General features: G+C 35.8%; 4 protein-coding genes and 1 long non-coding RNA gene across 6 annotated transcripts in view; 1 reads left to right on the top strand and 4 right to left on the bottom strand.

Moving 5' to 3' along the window:
* The window catches only part of LOC135849375 (uncharacterized), a 498,164-nt gene that overhangs the window by 256,337 nt on the left and 214,809 nt on the right, over window positions 1-27,018 (top strand). The window lies entirely within an intron of this gene.
* LOC135848116 (speckle-type POZ protein-like) lies at window positions 1,010-3,556 on the bottom strand. Of its 2 annotated transcripts, XM_065367906.1 has the most exons (3): window positions 3,408-3,556; window positions 2,318-3,239; window positions 1,010-2,225 (listed from the first exon to the last, which is right to left on the bottom strand). In XM_065367906.1, exons 2-3 carry the CDS (start codon window positions 2,372-2,374, stop codon window positions 1,143-1,145), a joined length of 1,140 nt encoding a protein of 379 aa, XP_065223978.1. In that variant the 5' UTR covers window positions 2,375-3,239; window positions 3,408-3,556; the 3' UTR covers window positions 1,010-1,142. The 2 variants fall into 2 exon arrangements, with proteins under 2 accessions (XP_065223978.1, XP_065223979.1); XM_065367907.1 differs by lacking the exon at window positions 2,318-3,239 and having other exon boundaries at window positions 3,408-3,550.
* LOC135848682 (speckle-type POZ protein B-like) lies at window positions 7,161-9,195 on the bottom strand. Its single transcript, XM_065368645.1, has 2 exons — window positions 9,056-9,195; window positions 7,161-8,910 (listed from the first exon to the last, which is right to left on the bottom strand). The coding sequence occupies exons 1-2, from the start codon at window positions 9,110-9,112 to the stop codon at window positions 7,267-7,269; spliced, it is 1,701 nt and encodes a 566-aa protein (XP_065224717.1). The 5' UTR covers window positions 9,113-9,195; the 3' UTR covers window positions 7,161-7,266.
* On the bottom strand, window positions 14,365-16,373 carry LOC135847548 (speckle-type POZ protein-like). Its single transcript, XM_065367110.1, has 2 exons — window positions 16,249-16,373; window positions 14,365-16,103 (listed from the first exon to the last, which is right to left on the bottom strand). Exons 1-2 carry the CDS (start codon window positions 16,348-16,350, stop codon window positions 14,454-14,456), a joined length of 1,752 nt encoding a protein of 583 aa, XP_065223182.1. The 5' UTR covers window positions 16,351-16,373; the 3' UTR covers window positions 14,365-14,453.
* Window positions 18,207-22,941, bottom strand: LOC135847606 (speckle-type POZ protein-like). The gene is made up of 2 exons (XM_065367215.1): window positions 22,763-22,941; window positions 18,207-20,200 (listed from the first exon to the last, which is right to left on the bottom strand). The coding sequence occupies exons 1-2, from the start codon at window positions 22,817-22,819 to the stop codon at window positions 18,524-18,526; spliced, it is 1,734 nt and encodes a 577-aa protein (XP_065223287.1). The 5' UTR covers window positions 22,820-22,941; the 3' UTR covers window positions 18,207-18,523.

Below are 27,018 nucleotides of genomic sequence, written 5' to 3'. Positions count from 1 at the left end.
ATCTCGACCCAAAACGTACTAATTTGACAAAAGAATGACCCTACTTCTGCGCACAGATTGGTACGATTTGAAAAGTTTGTAAAAAAAATTCTAAAATCAACACTGCAGTCGACCTGGTTGAGCAGAATCACTAGGTTATTCCTTTTGAGTACATTTGCAGGGGAGATATGTATGGGTGCTCAAGGTTTTGAGGAAATGATGAAATTTTCAAGTTTCAAAAATCTGCTAAAGGCTCCAAGAATTTTAAAAAAGTCGCTGGAGGCTCCGAAATGACTTGAACCCACCTGAAGTCGTCTTCACAGGGTGTCAAACTTGGAGTGCGGAGTGAATTTTGGCTTTTCATCTCCGTTTTATGAAATCTCGGGGACGTTTCAAGTTTCAAAAATTTACTGGAGGCTCCAGTAATTTTCAAAAAGTCGCTGAAGGCTCCCCACCTGCAGTTGACTTCGTAGCGTATTGAAATTAGTTTGCAGAGCAAATTTCGTCTTTACATCTCCGTTTGATGAAACTTTGTAGGAATTTCGAGTTTCAAAAATCTGCTGGAGGCTCCAGAACTGCTCAAAACGGGTTGAAACCGTTTCCAATCGATTTGGCATGTCGAAAATAGGGTATATCCCAAATTTCAGCTTTTTTGGTCAATTTGGTAACATTTTGATTTTCCCCCTTATTTTTGGCCTAAATTTGATTTTCAAAAATTCACCAAAAATCGAAAAATGCACTTTATCTCTTGAAATTTTGACAGGTGATCAATTTTTGCCTGATCTTTCGATCTACGTTTGTACCGTTTAAAACATTTCTTGCATGTCCTACTTTGGAACGCAAAATCTGCGATTTCGGCTGACCTGTCAATCAAAATGGCCGCCATTTTGTAAGTTGGGCCACTTTTTTTTTGAGGACAAGGGCTAGAAATTTTCTTTAGGACTTCCCCTTTGAAAAAAGTTGCCTCGGAGGATCGGCAGGGGTGTAGGTCATCCTTATACAGGCTCCCCGACTATTTGAAAATCAGGCACAAATTCACAGATTTATGTACATGGTAATCAATAGTATTTAAATGCAAGTTGATTGATTTTTACGTGGATGTTTGCGGTATAATTTATCAAGCATTTGGCGAACTCATGTTGACCATCTGAGCCGTTCAACTCCTAGCCTGTTGTATTCAACTTTTGAACAGATCTGTGTGCTATGAATTGCGCAGCTTTGGATTTCAATTCGTTGGCATGGTGTTTTTTGGCGAATACAAACATGTCTTCTGCTTTCTCTGACGACAAAGCCTCGCAAAGTGTTTGCTCGCAAATTTTCCTCAATTCGTCCAAACCATATTCAGCAGCAGCCACAAATAATTCACCCGCTAGTGTGGCTAAATTTTCACACTTTCCGGTATAAATGTATTGTAGCATAGCTCGCAGTACTTCTTCATTCATTTGTGTGACGTTTATTCGAATGGTTTTATTTTTTCCATTTTCCATATCTTCACGTTGAAACATGGCGGCGAAAATTGGACTGCGTGCTGCTAAAATAGCCTTATGAGCTGGATAATTGCTGCCATTCGTTGTAAATACTACGTCAGTGTGTTTCAGAGTTTCGAGCATCCATTGAAAGTTGATATCATTCGTTGTAAGTACTCGTACATATGCGAATTTCGGATTTTCTTGCGGCAATTCAAAAAGTTCTGAATGATTGAGTCGGATAGTGGTAGTTTCGTGTTTGGGGGTCGGTGATGGAATTCTGCGTTCGTGGGAAACGTTATTACACGGTTGAGAAAGCCATTTTATGTCGATTAATAGTGTTAATGTGTCATTTTGCAGTAAATGACGCCTGAAGAAATCATCTTTGTTGCAATAGTCCGTCCATCCCCAACTCTCTCCGGCTACAAATGATTTCGATGTCATTTGGTTGAAGAATAACATTTCTTCTTTGTGATTTATGATTGAAATACTGAAGTTTGCTACTGCTTTTTCAATTATGCTTCTGCCGGATAAATAAACATTCAGAGCGATCGTTTCATTTCCCTCATCAATGTTGTTTGGTTCAATTTCGATATCCCACTCGTATTCAGCGGTTTGTGGCGAATGTAACTTGGGTGATAAAATTTCACTAGTATTGATTGCCTCGTGACGACTGAAGTGATGAATCGTCCATACATAGTTTATTTCGTAAATTCGAGAATACGTATTGCATCGGATTCTATGTTCGGAATTAGTATAAATTGGCTCGAAGGGTTCGCTCTGGAAGAAATTTACATTTTTTTAAATAAGATAGTTACGAGATACACGAGTAAACAGGTATCTACCTACACATAAATGTTAAATGTGCTTACTTGACTTCTGCCATAGAGGGCGAAAAATACCATCCAAGTGAGGTAAAAAGGGTTCATGTTTATTTCAACGGGGAAAAAAAAGGAAATCAGAATTATTATTTTTTTCGAGTTGATATAAAATACCAAAAAATATTCACCAGAATCGTAAACTTGAAGTCTGCCTAATGAATACTAAAATTAAAACCGAAGAGACGACGTGAGTAAAGAACTCTTTATTTGAATTCTTATACGTACTTTGAGAGAAGTTTTGAAATACTTATCACTCGTTGTACTTATCTAGGTATCGGCTTCAACATCCGTAATTTCGCAATGACTCTGTATCAACTTTTAATTAGTTGAATAATCAAGTTGATCCAGTTGAAAACATTTACGCAATCAGCTCTTTTTCAGCTGTATTTTGTTGATCATTTTGGCCCTTTTTATTTGCAGAAAACTTTTTGTCCTAATGAGTTTTTGAACTTTTAATGATAAAAGGTCTGGTAAAATAATACTTACATAAATGTACATAGATGGAAATATTCGCAGAATAAATTGGATGTCAATTGATTGAAATTTCAGATTTTGAATCGAAAATTTCAACTCTGTACCTTTGAAAACTTCAATGAATATAATTCGAAATCAGATCTTAACGTGCTTTCGTGTGGTGAAATTAGTTTCGAGTGAATTGAGGAAACGACTCGAGATAGCCACCTGTGAATTTCAGCTACCTACCCAAATCAACTTTTCGAATTTTTAGCAATCTATTATCTGTGGGTGCGTGTAATTTGGGTGAAAAAATCTGACCATTGCTATCCTTTTCGTAAAGACTGAAATTTTGAATAGCCCAAGTGTAAGCTATTTCGTGACTTTGATTATACAAATACGTATCGCATCGAGTCGTGTTTTCAAAATCAATGTTCGTGGCGGATTTTGAGAGTTCATCCTGAAAGAAATTTTTATATGTTGAGTAAAAACCAGACTGCTGGATTTAGGGACTCAAAACAATCACTGTAGGTATGATTGATGGAGGAGGTCGAAAAAAGGCAAGGAGTAGAAGTTTAAGTATAAAAAATATGTAGGTACCTTTGGATGAATATGCGAAAATACTTACTTGACTACTGCAATAGGAGGCAAAAAAAAACATCCAAATAATGTTGAAAGGATTCATGTCTTGAAGAAATGATTCAACTACTTTTTGATATAATGTTCAAACCAAACTATACATACTCGTAGATCTGTGAAATAGTAACCGAAAGTAATTTGTCTCAAACATATGTATTTGAGGCAAGAACTCTTTATTACGAAATTGATAATGTGATTTAAATGAGATTTTCAAAATACCATCGATTCGTGGTATCGATAATGGAGTGTATAACTTCCGTATTTTGGCTCGAGATGAACGATGAACTCTCAATGTATACTCGAATAACTAATGTTTATTTTATCTGGATTAAGAAATATTGCATGTTTACATCCTATCGAGTTCATCTGTAGATTTATGTATGTGCATATTTATTTATGAACTCTTTTTAATCCTAAATCAAGTGCTTTGAAAAAGAAAGATTTATGTATGTGCATATTTATTTATGAACTCTTTTTAATCCTAAATCAAGTGCTTTGAAAAAGAAATATAATTTCACCATTGCTCCCAAGTTCCCAAAGCTCGGAAAATTTTTTATGTCGGGATGGATTTTCAGCTCTCCTTCTTATAAATTTTTTCTCAAAAAGCTTATTTTTTCGAGTAAAACGGTTACGCGCAAGAAATAACGATCCTTATCAAAAAGATCAACAAAGAAAAGTGATTTGACAACGATAGGGTACTGGGAGTCAAGTCGATCCCACATCATGAAATGTTTTGATCACTTCTCCACCCTGCCTTGCAAGGACAAAATATTGGCGGTCTTGAGGTAATTCTGTGGTTGGAACATGATGAGCTGGTGGCAAGATGGAGGGATAAAATGTAAAATGTATGCCGGATATTACAACAACAGAAATGCAATTATGTATGAAATTGTGTAAGATCAGTAGAGACTTGCAAATCACTGCAGACCTCCAAATCATATGTAAATTAATCATGATTGAAAATAAATAGTTCAAAAACAAAATTTAGGTAAGTGACTTTCGACCGAAATTTTTTTTTTTCAAAATAAGTCCCAACTAAAGTTCAATGTTGTTACTTTTCCGGACATTTGACCAAAATTATTACACTTTCAATGACGTTTAATAAGATTTGTGACTTTTGAAGGAAGGGGGGAGTTAGATTGTTTAATGAATATTGAATTTTATTCATTTTGCATAACACGCAGAATATCTGTTAATCATAGTAACAATATCTGATTGATAAACTAACAATTTATTTTCGATAAATCTGACTGTCGATAATGCTGACAGATTGTGCTACTCGGAAATGTTTTGGAAACACCTCAGATTACACCAGATTGCAAAAAAAATGGTCGAATACTACGCGAACCTATAAAGTGATCTGGACAATGAAGTCGAAGCGAAAAAACCATGAGCAGATCAAGTATCAGCCATTTTCTTGGGAGGAGCTGAATGGAGCCTTGAAAAGCTCCAGAAATGGAAAATCCCCAGGCAGTGATAAGTTACCAAAAGACTAAGGGCCACTTGTAGGACTCTAGTTCAAATTCTGAACTAAGTTCAGGTCATTGGTTTTGACCAGTTAAGCTGAGTTCAACTTCTTGATTGAGAGTCATACAATCCGCTGTAGAGGGTAGATGAGGACCCAACGTACTCGTTATAACAGGGAATATATACCCTCGGTCGTCGGTAACACTGCCGGTGCAGTGCTATCTAGCGGATTAGTTCTGTGAAATGCGGACAACCGAAACAGCCTGTCATGTCCGCTTCACAGTTGTATCAGGTCGCTTAGAGTAATCGCTCCTCTGGATGGACGTTAGGACAACAAGCCTTTCGAGCAGACCTGCACGGACGCGTGTGTAATTAAAGCTCTGGGTATTACCTATTAGTGTGTTAATGTATGTTCATTAAGAGAAGCTCAATAAAGTGTTAAAAGTGATTTATCATCTTTTATCTTATTGGTTGGACGAATAGTGACATACACACAACCTGTATGAGGGATGATGAAGGGTATTAACATCATTTTGTAGAGAATCTCATCTTGACAAGTTGAGTGTGTGCGTGTGTAAGCATGCATGAGTATGAAATGTCTCCCTTTCAGCATGATAACATGTGTTTCATGCATTCTACCACCAGAGTGCAACACTTGTTCGTTGACTCTGAATAACCATGGAATAACCATTAAGAAGAGACTGTTTGCTTTCTATGAGTATAATAAAATACTATCAGGTGCTGCAATACTCAAAGACTTCGATACAGCAATTGCAATACCCATTTTCAGAAAAGGAGACTGAAATGACCCAGGAAACTACCATGGAATAAGCCTACTAAATGCTGCTTAAGAAATACTTGCAAAGATGCTAGCAAGAAGAATCAAGAGCCATGTGGAGCCAATAATATTGCAACTCTAAAATGGATTTCAAAAGGAAAGATCGTACATATGTAGATGGAGTGTACGCGACAAAGCTGCTGATGGAGAAGATACAAGAATGTAACCTAGAACCTCACATGTGTTTTGTTGATCTGGAGAAGGCGTACAATCGAGTACAAAAAGGAAGAAATTGTTCAAAATCCTAAGGAAAATTGAAGTGAATAAACAAATAGTTATACGCTTAATTGAAGAAATATACACGGATAACGTATCAACAGTAAGATCTTGAAACATGTCAGAAGCAAAGAAGATAGGTAGAGGAGTAAGATGGGGATGCCAATGTCGTGGAGCCTGTTCAACATCTATTTCGACGACATGATTAAAGAATGGCTGAAAACCAAGCCAAAAGGGCTAGACATCAATGACACCCTCGTCAATACCCTGCTATCGCGAATCATCAGGTGGTCTTTGCTGACAACAAAGATGACTTCCAGAGAGCAATGTAGAAAGTAGCAGATAAATACAGAATGAGAATCTTGTCGTCAAAAACAAAGGTGATGGCCTTTGAGGGGAAAGAGACAATATGCAGTAAAATTTTGTAAATGGACTGCCAGTAGAACAAGTCCGAAGCTTTAAATATCTTGGGTGCGAGCTATCTTACGAAGGAGAGGTCGACTCACAACTTAAGATCTACAAATTCCTGAGACTTGAGAGTCATTGGGGCGATAAACCGAGCCATTCTCCAAGAAAAGTCAGAGCAGAAACTTGAATAAGAATCTACAATACGCTGGCAAGACCAATGCTGATGTATGGAAGCAAAACATGGGCAATGAGATAGGATATAAAAAACAGGGTAACCGCAGCGGAAATGAGATTCATGGGAGCCACAGCAGGATATATAAGACGAGATAGGAAAAGGAATGAAGACATCCTGAAGGATCGAGGAGCAAAGGCAATCATTGGGTGGGTGAAAGATTGGTGAGGACACGTTGATAGAAATGCCTGACAAACGGTTCCCTCAAAAAGTCAAAGAATACTATCCAACTGGAAGGAGGGCAAAGGAAGACCGAAGAAAAATCAAAGTTCAATGATGATGAGGAAAAAAAAAGTAAAAATGGTCCTCCCCCTCTTTTTGTTTGAAAAAATTTATTGAAAATTGTTCTAGTTTCAGTATTTTTATCAACCAATTCGTTTCCAGCAGTTCAGACCCCGAACCCGAAAGATTACAAATTATGATCGAAATCTTTCGGTGTCAGGGATCAGGATCGGGTTCGGACCACCATCCCTGCCTTCGAATGACATTTGACCAAAACTGTGATTTTTTTTCAAAACGAATTTTGACTACAAAATGATGTATGTATTACTGGAATAATTGTGACTTTTCTAGATTTAAATGACTTCGGACTAAAATTGTGACTTTATTATTCAAAATGACTGTTGACTGCTACATAATATAGTGACTTTCAAAGGTATTTACCTACTATTATTGATAAACTTACAATTAGTGGATCGTGGTATTCGACTTTTGATCCGATACGTTTTCAATAAATTCCATGGCTTTGGATTTCAATTCGTCGGCCTGGTGCTGTTTGGCAAATTCCAACATGGCCGCTGCATTCTCAGCCGACACAGTCTGACGAAGGGTTTGTTCGCAAATATTTCTCAATCCATCCAAACCGTACTTCACAGCTGTTATGAATAATTTATCAGCCAGTCCGCTCAAATTTTCACACTTGCCGGTGTAAATATATCGTAACATAGCCCGTAGTACTTCTTCGCCCATAGGTGCGAAGTTAATTCGAATTCTCGCAGTTTTGTTCCCATGTTTTGTATATTTTTCTTGGAACATGGTCGCGAAAACAGGGCTTCGAGCGGCCAAAACAGCTTGATGGGCTGGATAACTGCTTCCATTCGTTGTAAATATGACGTCGGCGAATTTCGGATTTTCCAGCATCGATTCTAAGATTTGAGAAAGATTACAGCTTTGGGTAAGAGAAAGCTCTGGTGTTGCTGCGGGCGAAGAAATATCACGTTGGTGGGAAACGGTCTGCACGTTGCAAGGTTCTGAAATCCATTTAATGTGGACGAACAGAGTTAGCGTATCGTTATTTAGGAATTCATTTTTGAACGATAGAGAAGTTTTGCTGCAAAAGTACTGCCAGTACACACTACTCCCAGCCAGTAACTTTTCAGCTGGCAAATTTCTGTTGAGTAGTACTTTTTTTTCATGATTAATTATTGAAATATCGCACTTTGCTAAGGCCTGTGTAGCGTTACTTGATTTGGATAGGTATAAGTCAAGACCAATTTGATCAACTCTACGACGGTCAAAATGACCATTAGGTGTGAGTTTAAGGTACCATGTATATTTATCGGTTGTCGGTGCTTGTAAATTGGGTGAAAAAATCTCTCTATAGCCTAACGTTTCGTGAACGCTGAAATTATGAATAGCCCAGATGAATTTAATTTCGTGTACTTGCATGGGCGTACCACCGCATTGATAATGGCTGCCATTCGTCGAGAATATCATGTCGACGAATTTCGGATTTTTGAGTATCCATTCGAGGTTTTCCAATAGATTGCATCTGATAATGGTAGTTTCGGGTATAAGACTGGAGGAATTGGTTTTATTTCGATGGGAAATGTTATCAACAGTAGTGACATTCGGAGATTCAGGAAACCTTCTGATATTTATTGAAAAGGTTAACGTGTCGTTTTGCAGCATTTGATTTCTGAATAAATCATCTTTCTTGCAAAAGTTTGTCCAGGCCATAGGGCCATACGACCCTCCGATTTTTTTGCGTATCGTATTCACAGAATGTAAGGTTTCATTTTCATGATTTATAATCGATACGTTGATATCTGCGATCACGTCACGAGTATCGCATAGGAAGACATACAGTGAGAACGTCTGATTTTTTCCATCAATACCATTGGGTATTATTTTAATATCCCATACAAACTCATCATCAGTGGGTGATTGTAATTTGGGTGAAAAAATCTGACTTGTGTTTTTCGCTTCGTACTGGCTGAAATTATGAATAGCCCAAGTGTAAGCTATTTCGTGAGTTGGATTATACAAATACGTATCGCATCGAATCGTGTTTTCAGAATCAGTATTTACGATGGTTTTTGAAAGTTCATCCTGAAAGAAATTTTTGTGTTTGGTAAAAATCAGATTGCTGGATTTAGAGACTCGAAACCACCGCTAGTTGATGGGGTAGGTCGAAAAAAAGGCAGGAGTAGAAGTCTATAGTAGGTATTTTGGATGAATATGTAAAAATACTTACTTGACTACTGCAATAGGAGGCAAAAAGAACCGTCCAAATGATGAAGAAAGAATTCATGTTCACTTGAATGGTCCAATAAGAAGGATTCGAATATCTCAATAAAATTACTTTTCAAACTGAGTCGATCAAATAATAACTGAAGTTTGTTTTAAACGGATGTAAGGAAAGAGCTTATCATTATGAAATTAATGATTGGATATTTAGATGAGATTTCAAAATGTACAAAAATATCATCGAATCGTTATAATCAAGCGTTAACTTCCGTATTTTGGCCATAAAGATGAACTTTCAATATACTTACCCGAATTATCTGGATTGAGAAATATGGCATGTTTACACCCTATACTTACCCTTTGGAGGTTTTCTGGGTTCCCATGTTCGGGAAACAAATTACTTTAATGGGTGTAATAGAGTACCCTGCCTCATTGACCAAATCATAAAAAAATTGACATTTCAAAGAAAAATCATGTTGGAAAATGAGAGTTTTGAAAATGCTCAAATCCTTCATTTCCAACAAAACAAATTAATATAAATTGGAAATTTTTTTCAAGAATAATTCAACAACACCGAGTAAAAAACATTAAACAAAAGCACTTTTTGAAAATATTTTTGAAGAATTAATGAGGAAAACAATTCTAATATAACGGTCGTGCAGTAGGTTATGTGGCAGTTCACAAGTTGAGCAAAAATGAAAACTTGGCGAAAGAAATGTACTTGACCAAAAAATGAAAAAAACAAAAATCTATGTTGTTAAGTGAGGATTTTTCATCAAGTCTCATAAAATTTTGTTGGAAATTGGACCCAAATATGACATAAAAGTTGGCCACATTGCGAGCTTTGTCATTGGGGGGGGGGGTAACTAATAATAAAAACATTTTTGTTTGCAGCACGAGATGTGGCATATGCAATTATAATTCTCTTCCATTTTGGAAAAAAAATAAGTATTTTACCACTTAATCGGATGTTGGAATATGAAGATGAACATAGAGAAAAATAGTGATAAAAGTAAACAAAAATAAAAGTTCATCTGTGAGTTCAGCCAAGCCATTTTGTTTACGCTATGGATTTTATGTTTTTTTCACTATTTCTCTCTCTCTACTTTCACCTTCATATTCCAACATTTGATGAAGTGTTGAATACATATTTTTTTACAAAATGAAAGAAAATTCTATGCTACATCTCATGAATCAAAGTAAAAATGTTTTTATTACTATGTACTTACCCCCATTACAAAGCTAGCACTTTAGCCAAATTTTGTATCATATTTCGGTCCAATTTCCGACAAGATTTTAAGATTTGATAAAAAATCCTCCCTTAGCGACATAGATTTTTCTTTTCTTCATTCTTTAAACAAAGGAATTTTTGCCAACAAGATTAAATTCTCATTTCTCGCTAAATTTGTGAAGTGCCAGATGACTTTTTTCAATCTTGTTTTTTTAAATATTTTTTTCAATTCATTTTTTATTTTTTAACAAGTGCTTTTGCTCAATGTTTTGACACATGTTTTTGATCTATTAAAAAAAAATTCCGCATATATTCAATTTTTTTGGAAATATCACATTTGTGCTTTTTGGAAACTTTCATTTTACAACAAAACTTTATCAAAAGCTCAACTTCTTTGTGATTATGGCCAATTGAAAGTGGCTGCCAGAACAAACCTGATCTGAAAGCTGGTAGGTAGCAGATGGAGAGCTAAACCACGGGTCCTGCATACATCAGTGCTAGCACTGTGTTATTCAGTTGCAGAATATGCATACCCAGTATGGGGACAATCAGCGCATGCTAAAAAAGTATATGTACCCTGACTGAAGCCTGTCAGTCGGTAACACAGTGCCTCAGATCAACTCCATTCACAGCTCTGCATTGTCTTGCAGGGATTGCACCACTGGAGGTGGTGGAGGTACATAGGGAAGGTTGTCTCCAGAGCACAACAAACTAAAGCAACACACGACCCCCTACACCCCATGTATGGCTACAACGAATTACCAGAGAGCAGACTAAAATCCAGACACAGTTTCCTGAGAACAGTAAACAAATTGAGTGCTCCTCCTGAAGTTGAACGTTGCCAAATCTAGAATATGGCGTCAAGAAGCAGTACTGTGAGCAAATTGTTGCCTCAAGGCAGCTAACTGAAATACAACCTCTGGAAAACGTTGAATAGACTGAGAAGTGGAACAGCACGCTCAAAACCCAATCTACACAGACGGCACTTGGCTGAGTGTACAAAATGACAGACACCCTTTTATGGTGACTTTGACATGGACAAACTGGACCAGACAATTGCCAACGAGTGGATCAAGTTCCTAGAATACGGGACAAGAATGGAATTTATAGCCGACCCGACAAAAAAAAAACGTTGCTAACCCTACAACCTAGAGAACCTCCAAAGGGTTAATGTATTATTTCTACATAAAATTCCAATTCATATCTACGTACTAAAGCCCAGAACGATGTCGTTAGTGATGTACTTAGTTATAACAGCTATCGCATCGTTTAAAAGCAATACCCATTAGTAATTGGTATCACCAAATAAAACCCAAACCTGTTAGTTGTTACAATCACTTTTCATAAAACAATTATTTCAGTATCGCTTATGCATCGGCACAGAAATCCTTATCTGTTGCATGAATATATGAATGGTTGCGCACGCTTATATGAGCGCGGGGGTGTGTGAGTGTGTGTGAGTCATATTCAAAAGCGTTAGCGATAGTGATACCAAAAGCGATACTAACAACATCGCTTCAAATAAACTTGTTAGAAAGCGATGTGAATAATTCGCTGATAATAAAAACCTGTTACTAACAGTATCGTTAACAGTTTTGAAGCGATGTCGTTGTAACAACTAACAACATCGTTCCGGGATTTACTACGTACTATATAAAAAAAGCATCATTCTTTCATTTTTTTTAAATTGTAAAATTTCAAGTTTTAATGTGATCTAATGGACTTAAACTTTCAACTTTTAGAGATCTGAGATCCACTCCATACCTTCTTGATACTTTTATTTTTTCAAATCTTATTCAGGATTCATAACTACTAGTGTTGGGATATTATCGATAACTTTACGGTAAGGTTGCCAAAATTGTACTGGCACCCAAATCATACCACCCCCTCTATCATGGAAACTATCCGCAAATAGCACTTTCTACTGATAAAATATGTTACTAGCTTGCATTTCAAGGTTCCCAATACCAATATCTGGCAAATTGAATCATTGGTGTTTTTTATCATGTTTTTTTTTAGAAAAATTGCATCTTCCATTGAAAAAACTGACCTGTTATGTAATGTAATTGCGACAAAACAATTTTGAAAAGCTGAGTTACGTTTAATCCTTGCAAAAGTATGTAATATTACCTACATTTAAAGATATTTATGAAAAAATTTCATCAACATCAACCTGAGTGAGAGAAGATTGATGTTAAAAAATGTGAGTTGCTCAAATCGTACTTGTTGATGGTTGCTTAAATCTTACCATGATTTCAATACAGATAATATGTAATGCCATTGAACATTGAGAAGAAAAAATATGCAATATGGTCTGCGGAATATGGTGAAAATAAAATTGGTTTGAACGAATGCTGCTTTCAATATGAAATACCCAACCCCACCTTTCTTTGACATTTTAGAGGCATTGTAAAAAGTCGATCAGATGAAAGAATGAAGGTCAAAGGGCGGGGGGAAACATTATATGGCCACATAGGGAAAATTAAAATTTGATTTCGGGGTGGTGGGAGGTCATGGAGCTTTATTTCTATCAATTTCATTCATGGGTACGATTTGAGAAACTGGCGGTACAATTTCAGCAACTAGGTCCCTAATTCGTACCTTTTTGAGACCTTTGCGCGGATTCAAATAGCGCCTTTGCTATTTGAGATGCAATTTTCGTTTTTGCACTCAAAGGTAGGCAAAAGACCGAGGTACAATTTGGTGCATGAATGGTTTCCAAAAAATAATTAGAGCGCAGTCCAGGTTGAAAAACTAAAAAGTGGTACAATTTCTGCAAGCTTACCCTATATTGATTTGTGAGTGTACTGATATTTATCAATATGAAAAATTTGATAAAATATGAAAGAACAGCATATACAAGAACACTAGAATAAGATTACGGATTGTAAATAAACTCCCAAAACAAGCAGAAGTAAACAGAGGAGTTCGCCAGGGATGCCAACTTTTTTGTGTTTTACAAGTATTCAACATGTACATGGATCACATGGTAAAAGAATGGCAGAAAACGAAGCCAAAAGGAATCAAAACAGACAGAAGGCAGGAAATATCAACAGTACTATTCGCAGATGATCAAGCAGTACTAGCCAAAACAGAAGATGACCTACAGAGATTGATGTACAATCTAACAAAGACATCTGAAAAGTATGACATGAGAATATCATCAGAGAAAACAAAAACAATTTCAATGTCAATATAAAATTTGTTGATTCAGTTATATCAATATCCCGAAATATCGATAATATCCCATCACCAATTTTTTTTTTTTTTTTGGTGTTTATAATTACTTACAAGATTATTACACCCATAAAAAAAGGGGGGGTTAGATTTGGTTTGTCAGGTTGATGTTTTTTTATTAGGGAGATGAATTTTTGTATTTCAGAGGGTTTGTCAGGGATAGTAGGTGGATTTTCTTTTATCTGTAGAGTAAGTCTGTTTTGTTTCAGTTGGGGACAGTTGAAAAGTATGTGCTGAATGTATGTGGGTTCGTTTCTCCAAAATTGGCATGGGGGTTTTGGTTCTTTTTGGTATAAGTGGTTATGAGTAATTTTTGTGTGGCCTATTCTTCGTCTAGTGATAAGGATTTCTTCTTTTCTGTTCAGGTGGACTAGATTTTTCCACTGAGTAAGTACTTTTCTACATTCAAAAGCCAAAACAGTGTGAAAAATTGCTTTAAATGGCTTCAAAATAACGCTTAGATGATAATGTTTTGGGAACACTACAGATTATTTTTAAACACAGTTTTCTTGGTTTTTGTTTTTTTCAAAAGTATTTTAGAAAAAAAAGAAGTAAAAATGGCCCCTCGCCCCTTTGTTTCAAAACACTTTGAAAATTGTTCTATGTAGTTTCAGAATTTTTATCAACCAATTCGTTTCCAGTAGTTCTGACCCTGAACCTGAAAGATTACGAATAATGAACAGAATTTTTGGGGCCATGGATCAGGATCGGGTTCGGACCACCATCCCTGCTTTTGAATTACATTTGACCAAAATTGAGATTTTTTCAAAACGAATTTTGGCTACAAAATAATGTATGTATTACTGGAATTGTGACTTTTCTTGATTTAAATAACTTCTGACTAAAATTGTGACTTTTTTATTCAAAATGACTGTCGACTGCTACAAATAGTGACTTTCAAAGGTATTTACTGATAGGCTTATTGATAAACTTACAATTAGTGGATCGTGGTATTCGACTTGTGATCCGATGCATTTTCAATGAATTCCATGGCTTTGGATTTCAATTCTTCGGCCTGTTGCTGTTTGGCAAATTCCAACATGGCCACTGCATTCGCAGCCGACACAGTCTTACAAAGGGTTTGTTCGCAAATATTTCTCAATCCATCTAAACCATACTTCACAGCTGTTATAAATAATTGATCAGCTAGTTCGCTCAAACTTTCACACTTCCCGGTGTAAATATATCGTAGCATAGCGCGTAGCACTTCCTCGCCCATGGGTGCAAAGTTTATTCGAATTCTCGCAGTTTTGTTTCCGTGTTTTGTATATTTTTCTTGGAACATGGCAGCGAAAACCGGGCTTCGAGCGGCTAAAACAGATTGATGGGCTGGATAACTGCTTCCATTCGTTGTAAATACGACGTCGGCGAATTTCGGATTTTCCAGCATCGATTCCAAGATTTGAGGAAGATTACAGCTTTGGGTAAGAGAAAGCTCGGGTGTTGCTGCAGGCGAAGAAATGTCACATTGATGGGAAACGTTCTGCACGTTGCAAGGTTCTGAAATCCATTTAATGTGGATGTACAGAGTTAGCGTATCGTTATTCAGGCGTTCATTTGCGAACGAGGGAGGAGTTTTACTGCAAAAGTACTGCCAGTATTTACCATGCCCTGCTAGTAGCTTTAAACCTTGGGATTTTTCGTTACGTAGTACTTGTTTTTCATGATTAATTATTGAAACGTCGTACTGTGCCAAAGTTTCTGTAGCGTTACTCTTTTTGGATAGGTATACACCTAGACCAATATGGCCATCTCTACCATATAAAGCTTGACGGTCATTAGGTGTAAGTGTAACGTACCATGTATATTTATCGGTTGTCGGTGCTTGTAAATTGGGCGAAAGAATCTCTCTATAGCCCAACCTCTCGTGAATGCTGAAATTATGAATAGCCCAGATATATTTAATTTCGTGTACTTGTAGTATGGGTGTACCATCGCATTGATAATGGCTGTCATTCGTCGAGAATACCGTGTCGACGAATTTCGGATTTTCAAGTATCCATTCGAGGTTTTCCAATAGATTGCATCTGATAATGGTAGTTTCGGGTATAGGACTGGAAGAATTACGAGTTTTATTTTGACGAGAAATGTTATGAACAGTGACATAAGGAGATTCGGGATGCCTTCGGATATTTATCGACAATGTTAACGTGTCGTTTTGCAGCATTTGATTTCTGAATGAATCATCTTTCTTGCAAAAGTTTGTCCAGGCCATAGGGCCATACGACCCTCCGATTTTTCTGCGTGTTGTTTTCACAGAATGTAAGGTTTCATTTTTATGATTTATAATCGATACGTTGATATCTGCGATCAGTTCACGAGTATCGCATAGGAATACATACAGAGAGAACGTCTGATTTTCCCCATCAATACCATTGGGTATTATTTTAATATCCCATACAAATTCATCGTCAGTGGGTGATTGTAATTTGGGTGAAAAAATCTGACTTGTGGTTTTCGCTTCGTACTGGCTGAAATTATGAATAGACCAAGTGTAAGCTATTTCGTGAGTTGGCTTATACAAATACGTATCGCATCGAATTGTGTGTTCAGAATCAGTATTTACTATGGTTTTTGAAAGTTCATCCTGAAAGAAATTTTGGTGTTTGGTAAGAATCAGAGTGCTGGATTTAGAGACTCGAAACCATCGCTAATTGATGGGGAAGGTCGAGAAAAGGGTAGGAGTAGAAGTCTATAGTAGGTATTTTGGATGAATGTGCAAAAATACTTACTTGACTACTGCAATAGGAGGCAAAAAGAACCATCCAAATGATGAAGAAAGGATTCATGTTTACTTTAAGGGTCGAAAAAGAGGGGTTCAAATATGTAGGCATCTCAATAAAATTATGTTCAAACTGAGTCGATCAAATAATAATAACTGAAGTTGATTTGTTTCAAACGGATGTGAGGAAAGAGCTTATCATTATACAATTAATGATTGGATATTTAGATGAGATTTCAAAATATAAATATCTTCGAATCGTTGTAATCAAGCGTTAACTTTCGTATTTTGGCCATAAAGATGAACTTTCAATGTACTCGAATGATGTTTATTTAGGTATCATTGGGAACTCATTTTGATCGTGCATTCGCCGGGGCTTGGAAAAAATTTAATTTTACTATGAATGTTCCTAAATCCGGAAACTTCTTTGAATAAGGGATGAATTTTTTCTAATAGTTTTATGAGATGAGGTCAGCTGCTAAATGAAATATTCGATAGATAGAAATTTTTTGCATCAACTTGAGATATTTTTGGTTTCTATGCATCCATCTTGTTGACGTGTGTTATGGCTAGGATTCAATTTTGGTGAAGATGTTGAAAATATTTTTCAGCCTTGAGTTTCTATAGCTGCATGAGGGAATAATTCACGAAAAAATCAATCAAGCATACATACGAGTAGGTAATCTTTTACACTGTTTGTTTGTTTCGAGATAAATTAAAATTCAGAATACTGACTTTTTCGTAACATTGACTCAAATTGTGACTTTTGAAGACTTAGTTGACTCAGTTGACTCAGTTGATAAGACTCGTCATATTTTTGATCACTTCTGACTGGAATTTTGACTTTTTAACAAATGTGAGATTGTTGATTAGAATTTATGACTTTTAATGACTTTCGACTAGAAGTGTGAATGGAACTGTAGCTTCTGAATGACATCATTAAAATTGTGAATTTCGGTGACTTTGAATGCGGCTTGTAAATTTTTAAATTACTATTGACTGGAATTTGTGATTATTTTGAGAGTGTCTTCTGACTAAGATTTTTATTTTATTCAAAATGATTTTTTAAACGGGAATTGATGACGTTTGACTGGATTGGTGAGTGACTTCGTCAACGACATTTGACTAAAATTTTGATTTTCGAAGATTTTTTTTTTTCAAAATGACTTTTGAATGGGATTGTGATTATTTTCAGAATGACATTCTGATTAAGATTTTATTCTGTTTCAAAACGATTTTTGAACATGATTTTTGACTTGATTGGCGACTTTTCAACGACTTATTTTGACCAAAATTTAATTTTCAATGACTATTTTAAAAAGTTATTTTCAACTAGAATTGTGATTTTTTTTCAAAATGACTTTTCACTGGAATTGGGAACATTTGACTAGAATTGAGATATTAATGGTTTTCTGCAGGATTCTCGAATTCTTAATTGCTTTTGACTAAAATTGTGACTTTCTAATGATTTCCCAATAGACTCTTGCAACTCACTGTACACCTCCAAATCATAAATTAATCGTGATTGAAAATCGATGAATTAATTCGAAAAAAAATCAATTTTTCATAATTTTGGCAGTTTTTGATCTCACAATATGATGAATCATTCCCAAAATAGAAAATTACTTTTTTTGCTTATTTTACTCTAAATTTGCTTCAAAAATTGGTGTTTTGAATGAAACTCTGTATAGGTATGACTTCAAAATCATCCGAATGAAATCACGAGTGAAGTTCTCGAACCCTCTGAAATATGTACGCCGGCTTAAACGTAGAAGACCTTTAGATTTAACCAATTGATTTTCCATTTTAAAAAAAATTGCTTTCGAAGAGGAAAGTTGATCAATAATTTGACTTTGGAAATTTTATGGTAGGCTTTTGTGTGTTTTTTTTGAGATTTTCACCATTTTAAAGAGAAATTTTTCCAAAAAAAAAAATTAAAGAATTAGAAATTCTTGAATATTATCGCCATTGGAGAGGAGAGAGTTGGCCAACCGATTTTGGAAATTTCTCTTGGAGGGAGAGGGAGAAGGGGGTTCGGTACTTTTGGTGAATTTTTGCAATACGTTTGGGTTCGATTTTTTGTGTGTTCCGGATATTTTTCCGTTTCTAAAAAAATTAATTATTCAATTTTCAAGGGATTTTTTTCAACAAGAAGAGAATTTTTTCAATTGCGATTGGTGAGGAAAATTTGATTAGAATAAATTATTGTATTCTTTTTATTTATTCGATACATTTTAAATTCTACAAATTATTCTTTGGTGGGTTATACATTATCAAATTTCGAGTTAATTTTTTTTTATTAATTCGACAGCTTTGGATTTCAACTCGTTGGCACGATGCTTTTCAGCAAATACCAACATCTTCACCGCATTTTCAGCCGACAAATTCTCACAAAGCGATTGTTCGCAAATTTTTCTCAATCCATTCAGACGATATTTAGTTGCAGCTACGAATAATCTGCCAGCCAGTTGATCCAAATTATCGCACTTTCCGGTATAAATATATTGCAGCATAGCTCGGAATACTTCATCGCTCATGTGGGTCACGTTTATTCGAATTTTTCTATTTTTTCCATTCCGCGTATCTTTTCGTTGAAGAATGGCTGCGAAAATGGGACTACGTGCGGCCAGAATAGCTTTATGGGCCGGATACTCGCTGCCATTTGTTTTAAACACGACGTCGGAGTATTTCGGATTTTCAAACATGGTTTCGTAATTACTGCCGTTTGTTGTGAGATCGAAGTCTGCAATTTTTTCATTCTTGGGGATCAATTCGACTTTTTTCGAATGATTGCTTTTGATAGAGGTAGTCTCGGGTACAGGAGCTGGTGAAGAAATCATATGTTGGGGAGAAACGTCATTATGGGGCCGAGAAAACAATTTCAATTGGATGAATAGTGTCAGTGTGTCGTCTTTTAATACGTGGTTTCTGTAATAATCATCTTTCTTGCAGAAGTCTCTGGAGTACATGCTGAATCTGTCAATTTTTTTAAACGACGATTTTTCATAAAGTAAAACTTGGTCATGGCGGTTTATGATCGAAATGTTGTACTTTGCTAATGTCTTTCCAACCTTATTTCCGACGGATGGATAAACATTAAGACCAATTTGTTTTGCAATACCTATGTCTAAGAAATTACCATTAGGGGTAAGTTTAAAGTGGCATTTATGCATGCCGATTGTAGGTACGTGTAAGTTGGGCGAAAAAATCTCATAGTAGCCAGTTGTATCGCGCAAACTGATGTTATGTATAGCCCAAATGTATTTCATTTCGTCAACTTGTATGTCGGTGTACTTCATGTGGGTCTTATCGCATTCATGATTACTGCCATTCAATGAGAACACCATCTCTGCCAATTTCGGATTTTCCAGTATCGATTCGATGTTTTCAAAAGTATTACATACTTTGATAATGCTAGTTTCATGCGTAGGACTAGACGAACAATTTTTACTCGGGTAAGAAATTACGTCCGACGGTTGCTTGAACCATTTGATGTTGATTGACAACGTCAATGTGTCGTTTTGTAGTATTTGATTTTTGAAAAAATCGTCCTTCTTGCAGAATTGTGGCCACGACTGCAAATTGCTGTTGCTCCACACGATATTTTTGTACTGCGTATGCGCAGAAAGTACCGATTCATTTTTATGATTTATGATCGAAACATTGGCTTCGGCTAATATATTCGTCGCTGAACTAGATAGATGTACGTCCAGAGAGATTGCGCCATTTTTTCCATCAGTTCCGTTGGGTTCAAGTTTAATACACCAGCTGCATGGATCAGCCTCAGGCTCGGGTGCACGTAGCATGGGTGACGAAATTTCACTAGAGATCATTTCGTGTACGCTGAAATGGTCAATAACCCAAACGTAATTGATTTCGTGAATTCCCATGTTCAAATAGGTATCGCATCGAATCGCATTCTCACAATCTGTGAGATTTGAAGTGCAGCTTGAGGGTTCATTCTGAAAGAAAGTATGGTATTTATTGCAAAAATCACTCAGTTGGTTCAAAACAATGTGAAGCATGCTTCAAGCATTGCTGATTATCCTGCTTATCTTGTTTTTGGCCAAACATTGCCTAAAAGTCTCGCTCTTTATCATTTTTAAATGCACCATTTGATATATTTAGGCACCTTAAATTTTCTCCAAGAATTAAGTAAGTAACTATGTATTTTTGAAAAAATAGGGAGAAAAAATTGAAGTCCACTTGAAACTACAGATTGATTTAAAACCATCACCAATCGACTCAGGATTTCAAGGGTATAAATGACATTTGATTTGATGTGGTGTGAAAATTTGTTGGAAATGTACCTAAATCGATCAATAGGCCCATCAAGGCGGTAAATCCTAGTTTAGATGAGCTGGATGTCATTTTCACCTTAACTTATAGCATTTTTTTTTTTTTTTTTTTTTGAAAACTAGAGAATTCGAAAATCCGCTGCAGACTTCAGAACGGTTCAAACCCATCATGAATTCACACGGCACATCAAAAATATTAGGTATAAATCAAGTTTTACCTTTCTGGGTCAATTTGGTAGAATTTTTGATTTTTTTTTCCATTTTTGGCCCAAATGTGAATATTTGAAGAAAAATCGTCCAAAATCAATACATGAATTTCAGTTCTTGAAATTGTCGCTGTAGGTGTATTTTTGGGTTCTTTATGGATAAAAAATCTAAAAATGTGTTTCAAAAAATTTGGCTTTATTGTCCTGGTTCTTGGACACCTTGTATACTGTTTGCATTCTTCAATGATCGAAGTTTTATCATTTATTTACCTAGCTCATTCAACATTTTTATTTTTTTCAATTTTGTTCTCGAGTTGCGTTGAATTAGAAAAAAAAATAGGAAAAAAAATTTGAGCCCCTTCCCTAAAAATTACGACATCTGAAAAATACAGGCATTCGTTGCATTTTTGAATCTATCTGATTTTCAAATTTTACATTTACACAGTCATTTCAGAAGTTTAAATTTTTAAGAACATGCAAATTTTTGGATCGGACAGAGTGGAATTGATGAAGTACCCTGAAATACCCCATTATCGAAAATTTCAAGTGCTGAAATTCATTTTTCGATTTCTGATGAATTTTTGAAAATATTCAAATTTGGGCGGAAAATGAAAAAAATTCAAAATCTCACCAAATCGACCCTGAAAGGTGAAATCTGATTTTTGCCCTATTTTTGACCTGTCGTCGTGTCGATTGTTGATGGTTTCAAACCGTTCTATGAAAAGCCTCCAATGGGTTTTCGAATCCTCCAGTTTTCAAAAAAAAAAAACAAACACCATAATATGTTGGGAGAAAATGAAATTCACCATTCTTTTCGGATTCATTCGTGACTCATTCGATAGATTTATGCTCAAAAATTTACTGTAGACTCCAAACAGTTGGAAACCATCACTAATCGAGCCAAAACTAAATTTCAGCTTTCTAGGTTGATTTTTTGTACTTAATTTTGATTTTTTCCCCTCATTTTTGGCTTGAAGAATTTTTCCAAAATTCGCCAAAAATCGAAAAATGAATTTTAGCGCTTGACATTTTTGCTGGTGATGTATTTTTAGGTACTTTGGGCTACGAAAGTCTGAAAATTTCATTAATTTTTGAACTTTTTTCGAATGTTTTTTGAGTGGTTGAATAATTTTTTAAAAAGTTTTTTGATCTTTTCCCCTCCAGAAAAGAAAAAAAAGTCTCAATAAAAATCCTGCTTTTGATCTGTTTTTTGGAAACTTTGTACTTTGTGGTAAAGCCCTATAGCTTTGTAAATTTTTTCATCACTGAGATTTTCTCATTGGTTTTCTCCTTCATATTTCTTTTTCAATTCGTGAAAAAATTCAAAAAAATTTCAACAGCATTTCCCCCTCCTTCCCTCCCATTTGAAATGTCAACAAAAATGTTTAAGTTTTCCATTTTTTTTTTGTCATTTAAACTTTGAGATTTTCCATTGACGTATTCTCTGCTCATTTTAGGAGGTTGAATTTTTGAAAACTTCTCAAGTGGTTCTTACGAAGTTGTCAAAGGGTTTTAAAATTTCAGAATTTGGGATTTATTTTTTATTTTTTTTTTCATTTCTTTCTTTGAGTAGGTAATGCAAAAATTTAGGTTTAATAAATCTCACCCTCCTCTTCCTCTCAGAGAAATTTGATACCCAAGTACATACATTCGAAAATGACCAGTCGAAAGTGTTGACTTCCCTGCTCGCTAAAGATGTAGAAAATTGGTAAAAATTGGTCTGGAAATTGTCATTAGAAATAAAGAGTCGAGGAAAATCATTTCACTGAAGGACGGAACATTTTGATCTTGCTGATGGTGATTGAGTTTTTTTAGTGATTTGCAAAAGTGACTTTATGAGAACAGCGAGTAGTATCTAAGGTTGCAGAAGTTGAATTCATCTGTGGTTTTAAAATTTACAACTTGAGTTCAAATCAAATTACTGAAGTTGAGCTGTTATCGTGATGAAACATCTAAATCTATCTACTTTCAGTAGAGATTGTGAGTACCTATGCATGCAATGCAATGTAAAAATGCTTACTTGACCACTGCAATGGGAGGTGAAAAGTACTATCCATAAAATGCAAAAATGATTCATGCTTGCTTTTGTGACTGACCTAAAAAATGAGAAGCAAGAAGCAACCGTCTTTTCAAAGGCATAAATTCGTAGTGCAAAAAAATCAAATATCAAATATTGTAAATCAAAATCGTTATCAAGTGAACGAGGAACTTCTAAATGAAAACCGAGTAAAATAAATTGAGTATTCCAAACGTATAAGTATACGTGAACGAAATCACTTTTTATGTTTTTACCATTGGTTGATATTTTGAAACAGGGTACTTATCATTGAATCATCGTAATTAAACGTTAACTTCCGTATTTTGGCTCTTGCTCAATTCATTGGTGGCTTTTTTTGGTTTGATTTTTGACAGATTTTTGTGTATTTTACTGGAATTTTCTCCATTTTGAAGTGAAATTGTCAACAAAAAAAATGAGTTCTATTCGATAGGAAACGTGGGAGGAGAGTTTATCAATGATTTTGATTTTGGATAATGTTTAGAAAACATCAATTTTCGTATTTTTTTAAAATTATGAATTTTGTTTTAAATTGTGGTTTTTTATGTTTTTGAAATTCTATTTTTCAATGTGATATGTTTCAAAATTGGATGTTTCAACACTGAATCGTTTTTTTTTCTTGCCATTTCCGTGTTTCGGTCTATTTCAGCATCATCTGTTCTAATGCTACAAAAATGCTTTTATTTTTTTTAAGTTCGATATATTTTGAAAACCAAGCATAATTTAACAGATTTACATAAGAGTGAATTAAAACCTGTGTTTGAGACAGAAACTGTTTAAAAACAGTGTTTGAGACAGAAACAGTTCAGAATCAGTTTTTGTGACAGACATTGTTTAAAACCAGTGTTTGTGACTGACACTGTTTGAAACCAGTGTTTGTGACAAACACTGTTTAAAACCTGTGCTTGAGACAGACACTGTTTAAAACCAGGGTTTGTGACAGATACTGTTTAAAACCTGTGGTAATGACAGACACGGTTTGAAACCAGTGATTGTGACAGATACTGTTTAAAACAAGGGTTTGTGACAGACACTGTTTAAGACCAGTGTTTGTGACAAACACTGTTTAAAACCTGTGGTAATGACAGATACTGTTTAAAACCTGTGGTAATGACAGATACTGTTTAAAACAAGGGTTTGTGACAGACACTGTTTAAAACCAGGGTTTGTGACAGACACTGTTTAAGACCAGTGTTTGTGACAACTACTGTTTAAAACCTGTGGTAATGACAGACACGGTTTGAAACCAGTGTTTATGACAGATACTGTTTAAAACAAGGGTTTGTGACAGACATTGTTTGAAACCAGTGTTTGAGACAAAAACTGTCCAAAACCCGTGCTTGTGACAGACACTGTTCAACACCAGTGTTTGTGACAGAAACTGTTTAAAACCAGTGTTTGAGGCAAAAACTGTTCAAAACCAGTGTTTGTGACAGACACTGTTTAAAACCAGGGTTTGCGACAGACACTGTTTAAGACCGGTGTTTGTGACAAATACTGTTTAAAACCTGTGGTAATGACAGACACAGTTTGAAACCAGTGTTTGTGACAGATACTGTTTAAAACAAGGGTTTGTGACAGACACTGTTTAAAACCTGTGGTAATGACAGATACTGTTTAAAACCTGCGGTAATGACAGATACTGTTTAAAACAAGGGTTTGTGACAGACACTGTTTAAAACCAGGGTTTGTGACAGACACTGTTTAAAACCTGTGGTAATGACAGATACTGTTTAAAACCTGCGGTAATGACAGATACTGTTTAAAACAAGGGTTTGTGACAGACACTGTTTAAAACCAGGGTTTGTGACAGACACTGTTTAAGACCAGTGTTTGTGACAAACACTGTTTAAAACCTGTGGTAATGACAGATACTGTTTAAAACCTGTGGTAATGACAGATACTGTTTAAAACAAGGGTTTGTGACAGACACTGTTTAAAACCAGGGTTTGTGACAGACACTGTTTAAGACCAGTGTTTGTGACAACTACTGTTTAAAACCTGTGGTAATGACAGACACGGTTTGAAACCAGTGTTTATGACAGATACTGTTTAAAACAAGGGTTTGTGACAGACATTGTTTGAAACCAGTGTTTGAGACAAAAACTGTCCAAAACCCGTGCTTGTGACAGACACTGTTCAACACCAGTGTTTGTGACAGAAACTGTTTAAAACCAGTGTTTGAGGCAAAAACTGTTCAAAACCAGTGTTTGTGACAGACACTGTTTAAAACCAGGGTTTGCGACAGACACTGTTTAAGACCGGTGTTTGTGACAAATACTGTTTAAAACCTGTGGTAATGACAGACACAGTTTGAAACCAGTGTTTGTGACAGATACTGTTTAAAACAAGGGTTTGTGACAGACACTGTTTAAAACCTGTGGTAATGACAGATACTGTTTAAAACCTGCGGTAATGACAGATACTGTTTAAAACAAGGGTTTGTGACAGACACTGTTTAAAACCAGGGTTTGTGACAGACACTGTTTAAAACCTGTGGTAATGACAGATACTGTTTAAAACCTGCGGTAATGACAGATACTGTTTAAAACAAGGGTTTGTGACAGACACTGTTTAAAACCAGGGTTTGTGACAGACACTGTTTAAGACCAGTGTTTGTGACAAACACTGTTTAAAACCTGTGGTAATGACAGACACGGTTTGAAACCAGTGTTTATGACAGATACTGTTTAAAACAAGGGTTTGTGACAGACACTGTTTGAAACCAGTGTTTGAGACAAAAACTGTCCAAAACCCGTGTTTGTGACAGACACTGTTCAACACCAGTGTTTGTGACAGAAACTGTTTAAAACCAGTGTTTGAGACAAAAACTGTTCAAAACCAGTGTTTGTGACAGACACTGTTTAAAACCAGGGTTTGCGACAGACACTGTTTAAGACCAGTGTTTGTGACAAATACTGTTTAAAACCTGTGGTAATGACAGACACGGTTTGAAACCAGTGTTTATGACAGATACTGTTTAAAACAAGGGTTTGTGACAGACACTGTTTGAAACCAGTGTTTGAGACAAAAACTGTCCAAAACCCGTGTTTGTGACAGACACCGTTCAACACCAGTGTTTGTGACAGAAACTGTTTAAAACCAGTGTTTGAGACAAAAACTGTTCAAAACCAGTGTTTGTGACAGACACTGTTTAAAACCAGGGTTTGTGACAGATACTGTTTAAAACCTGTGGTAATGACAGACACGGTTTGAAACCAGTGATTGTGACAGATACTGTTTAAAACAAGGGTTTGTGACAGACACTGTTTAAGACCAGTGTTTGTGACAAACACTGTTTAAAACCTGTGGTAATGACAGATACTGTTTAAAACCTGTGGTAATGACAGATACTGTTTAAAACAAGGGTTTGTGACAGACACTGTTTAAAACCAGGGTTTGCGACAGACACTGTTTAAGACCAGTGTTTGTGACAAACACTGTTTAAAACCTGTGGTAATGACAGACACGGTTTGAAACCAGTGTTTATGACAGATACTGTTTAAAACAAGGGTTTGTGACAGACACTGTTTGAAACCAGTGTTTGAGACAAAAACTGTCCAAAACCCGTGTTTGTGACAGACACTGTTCAACACCAGTGTTTGTGACAGAAACTGTTTAAAACCAGTGTTTGAGACAAAAACTGTTCAAAACCAGTGTTTGTGACAGACACTGTTTAAAACCAGGTAAAACAAGGGTTTGTGACAGACACTGTTTAAGACCAATGTTTATGACAAACACCGTTTAAAACAAGGGTTTGTGACAAACACTGTTTAAAACCTGTGGTAATGACAGATACTGTTTAAAACCTGTGGTAATGACAGACACTGTTTAAAACCTGTGGTAATGACAGATACTGTTTAAAACCTGTGGTAATGACAGATACTGTTTAAAACAAGGGTTTGTGACAGACACTGTTTAAAACCAGGGTTTGCGACAGACACTGTTTAAGACCAGTGTTTGTGACAAACACTGTTTATAACCTGTGGTAATGACAGACATGGTTTGAAACCAGTGTTTATGACAGATACTGTTTAAAACAAGGGTTTGTGACAGATACTGTTTAAAACCTGTGGTAATGACAGACACTGTTTAAAACAAGGGTTTGTGACAGACACTGTTTAAAACCTGTGGTAATGACAGACACGGTTTGAAACCAGTGTTTGTGACAGATACTGTTTAAAACAAGGGTTTGTGACAGACACTGTTTGAAACCAGTG

Source organism: Planococcus citri, chromosome 5 (assembly GCF_950023065.1).
Source record: "Planococcus citri chromosome 5, ihPlaCitr1.1, whole genome shotgun sequence".
Taxonomy (NCBI): Eukaryota; Metazoa; Arthropoda; class Insecta; order Hemiptera; family Pseudococcidae; genus Planococcus; species Planococcus citri.
This window is presented reverse-complemented; position numbering and strand designations above follow the sequence as displayed.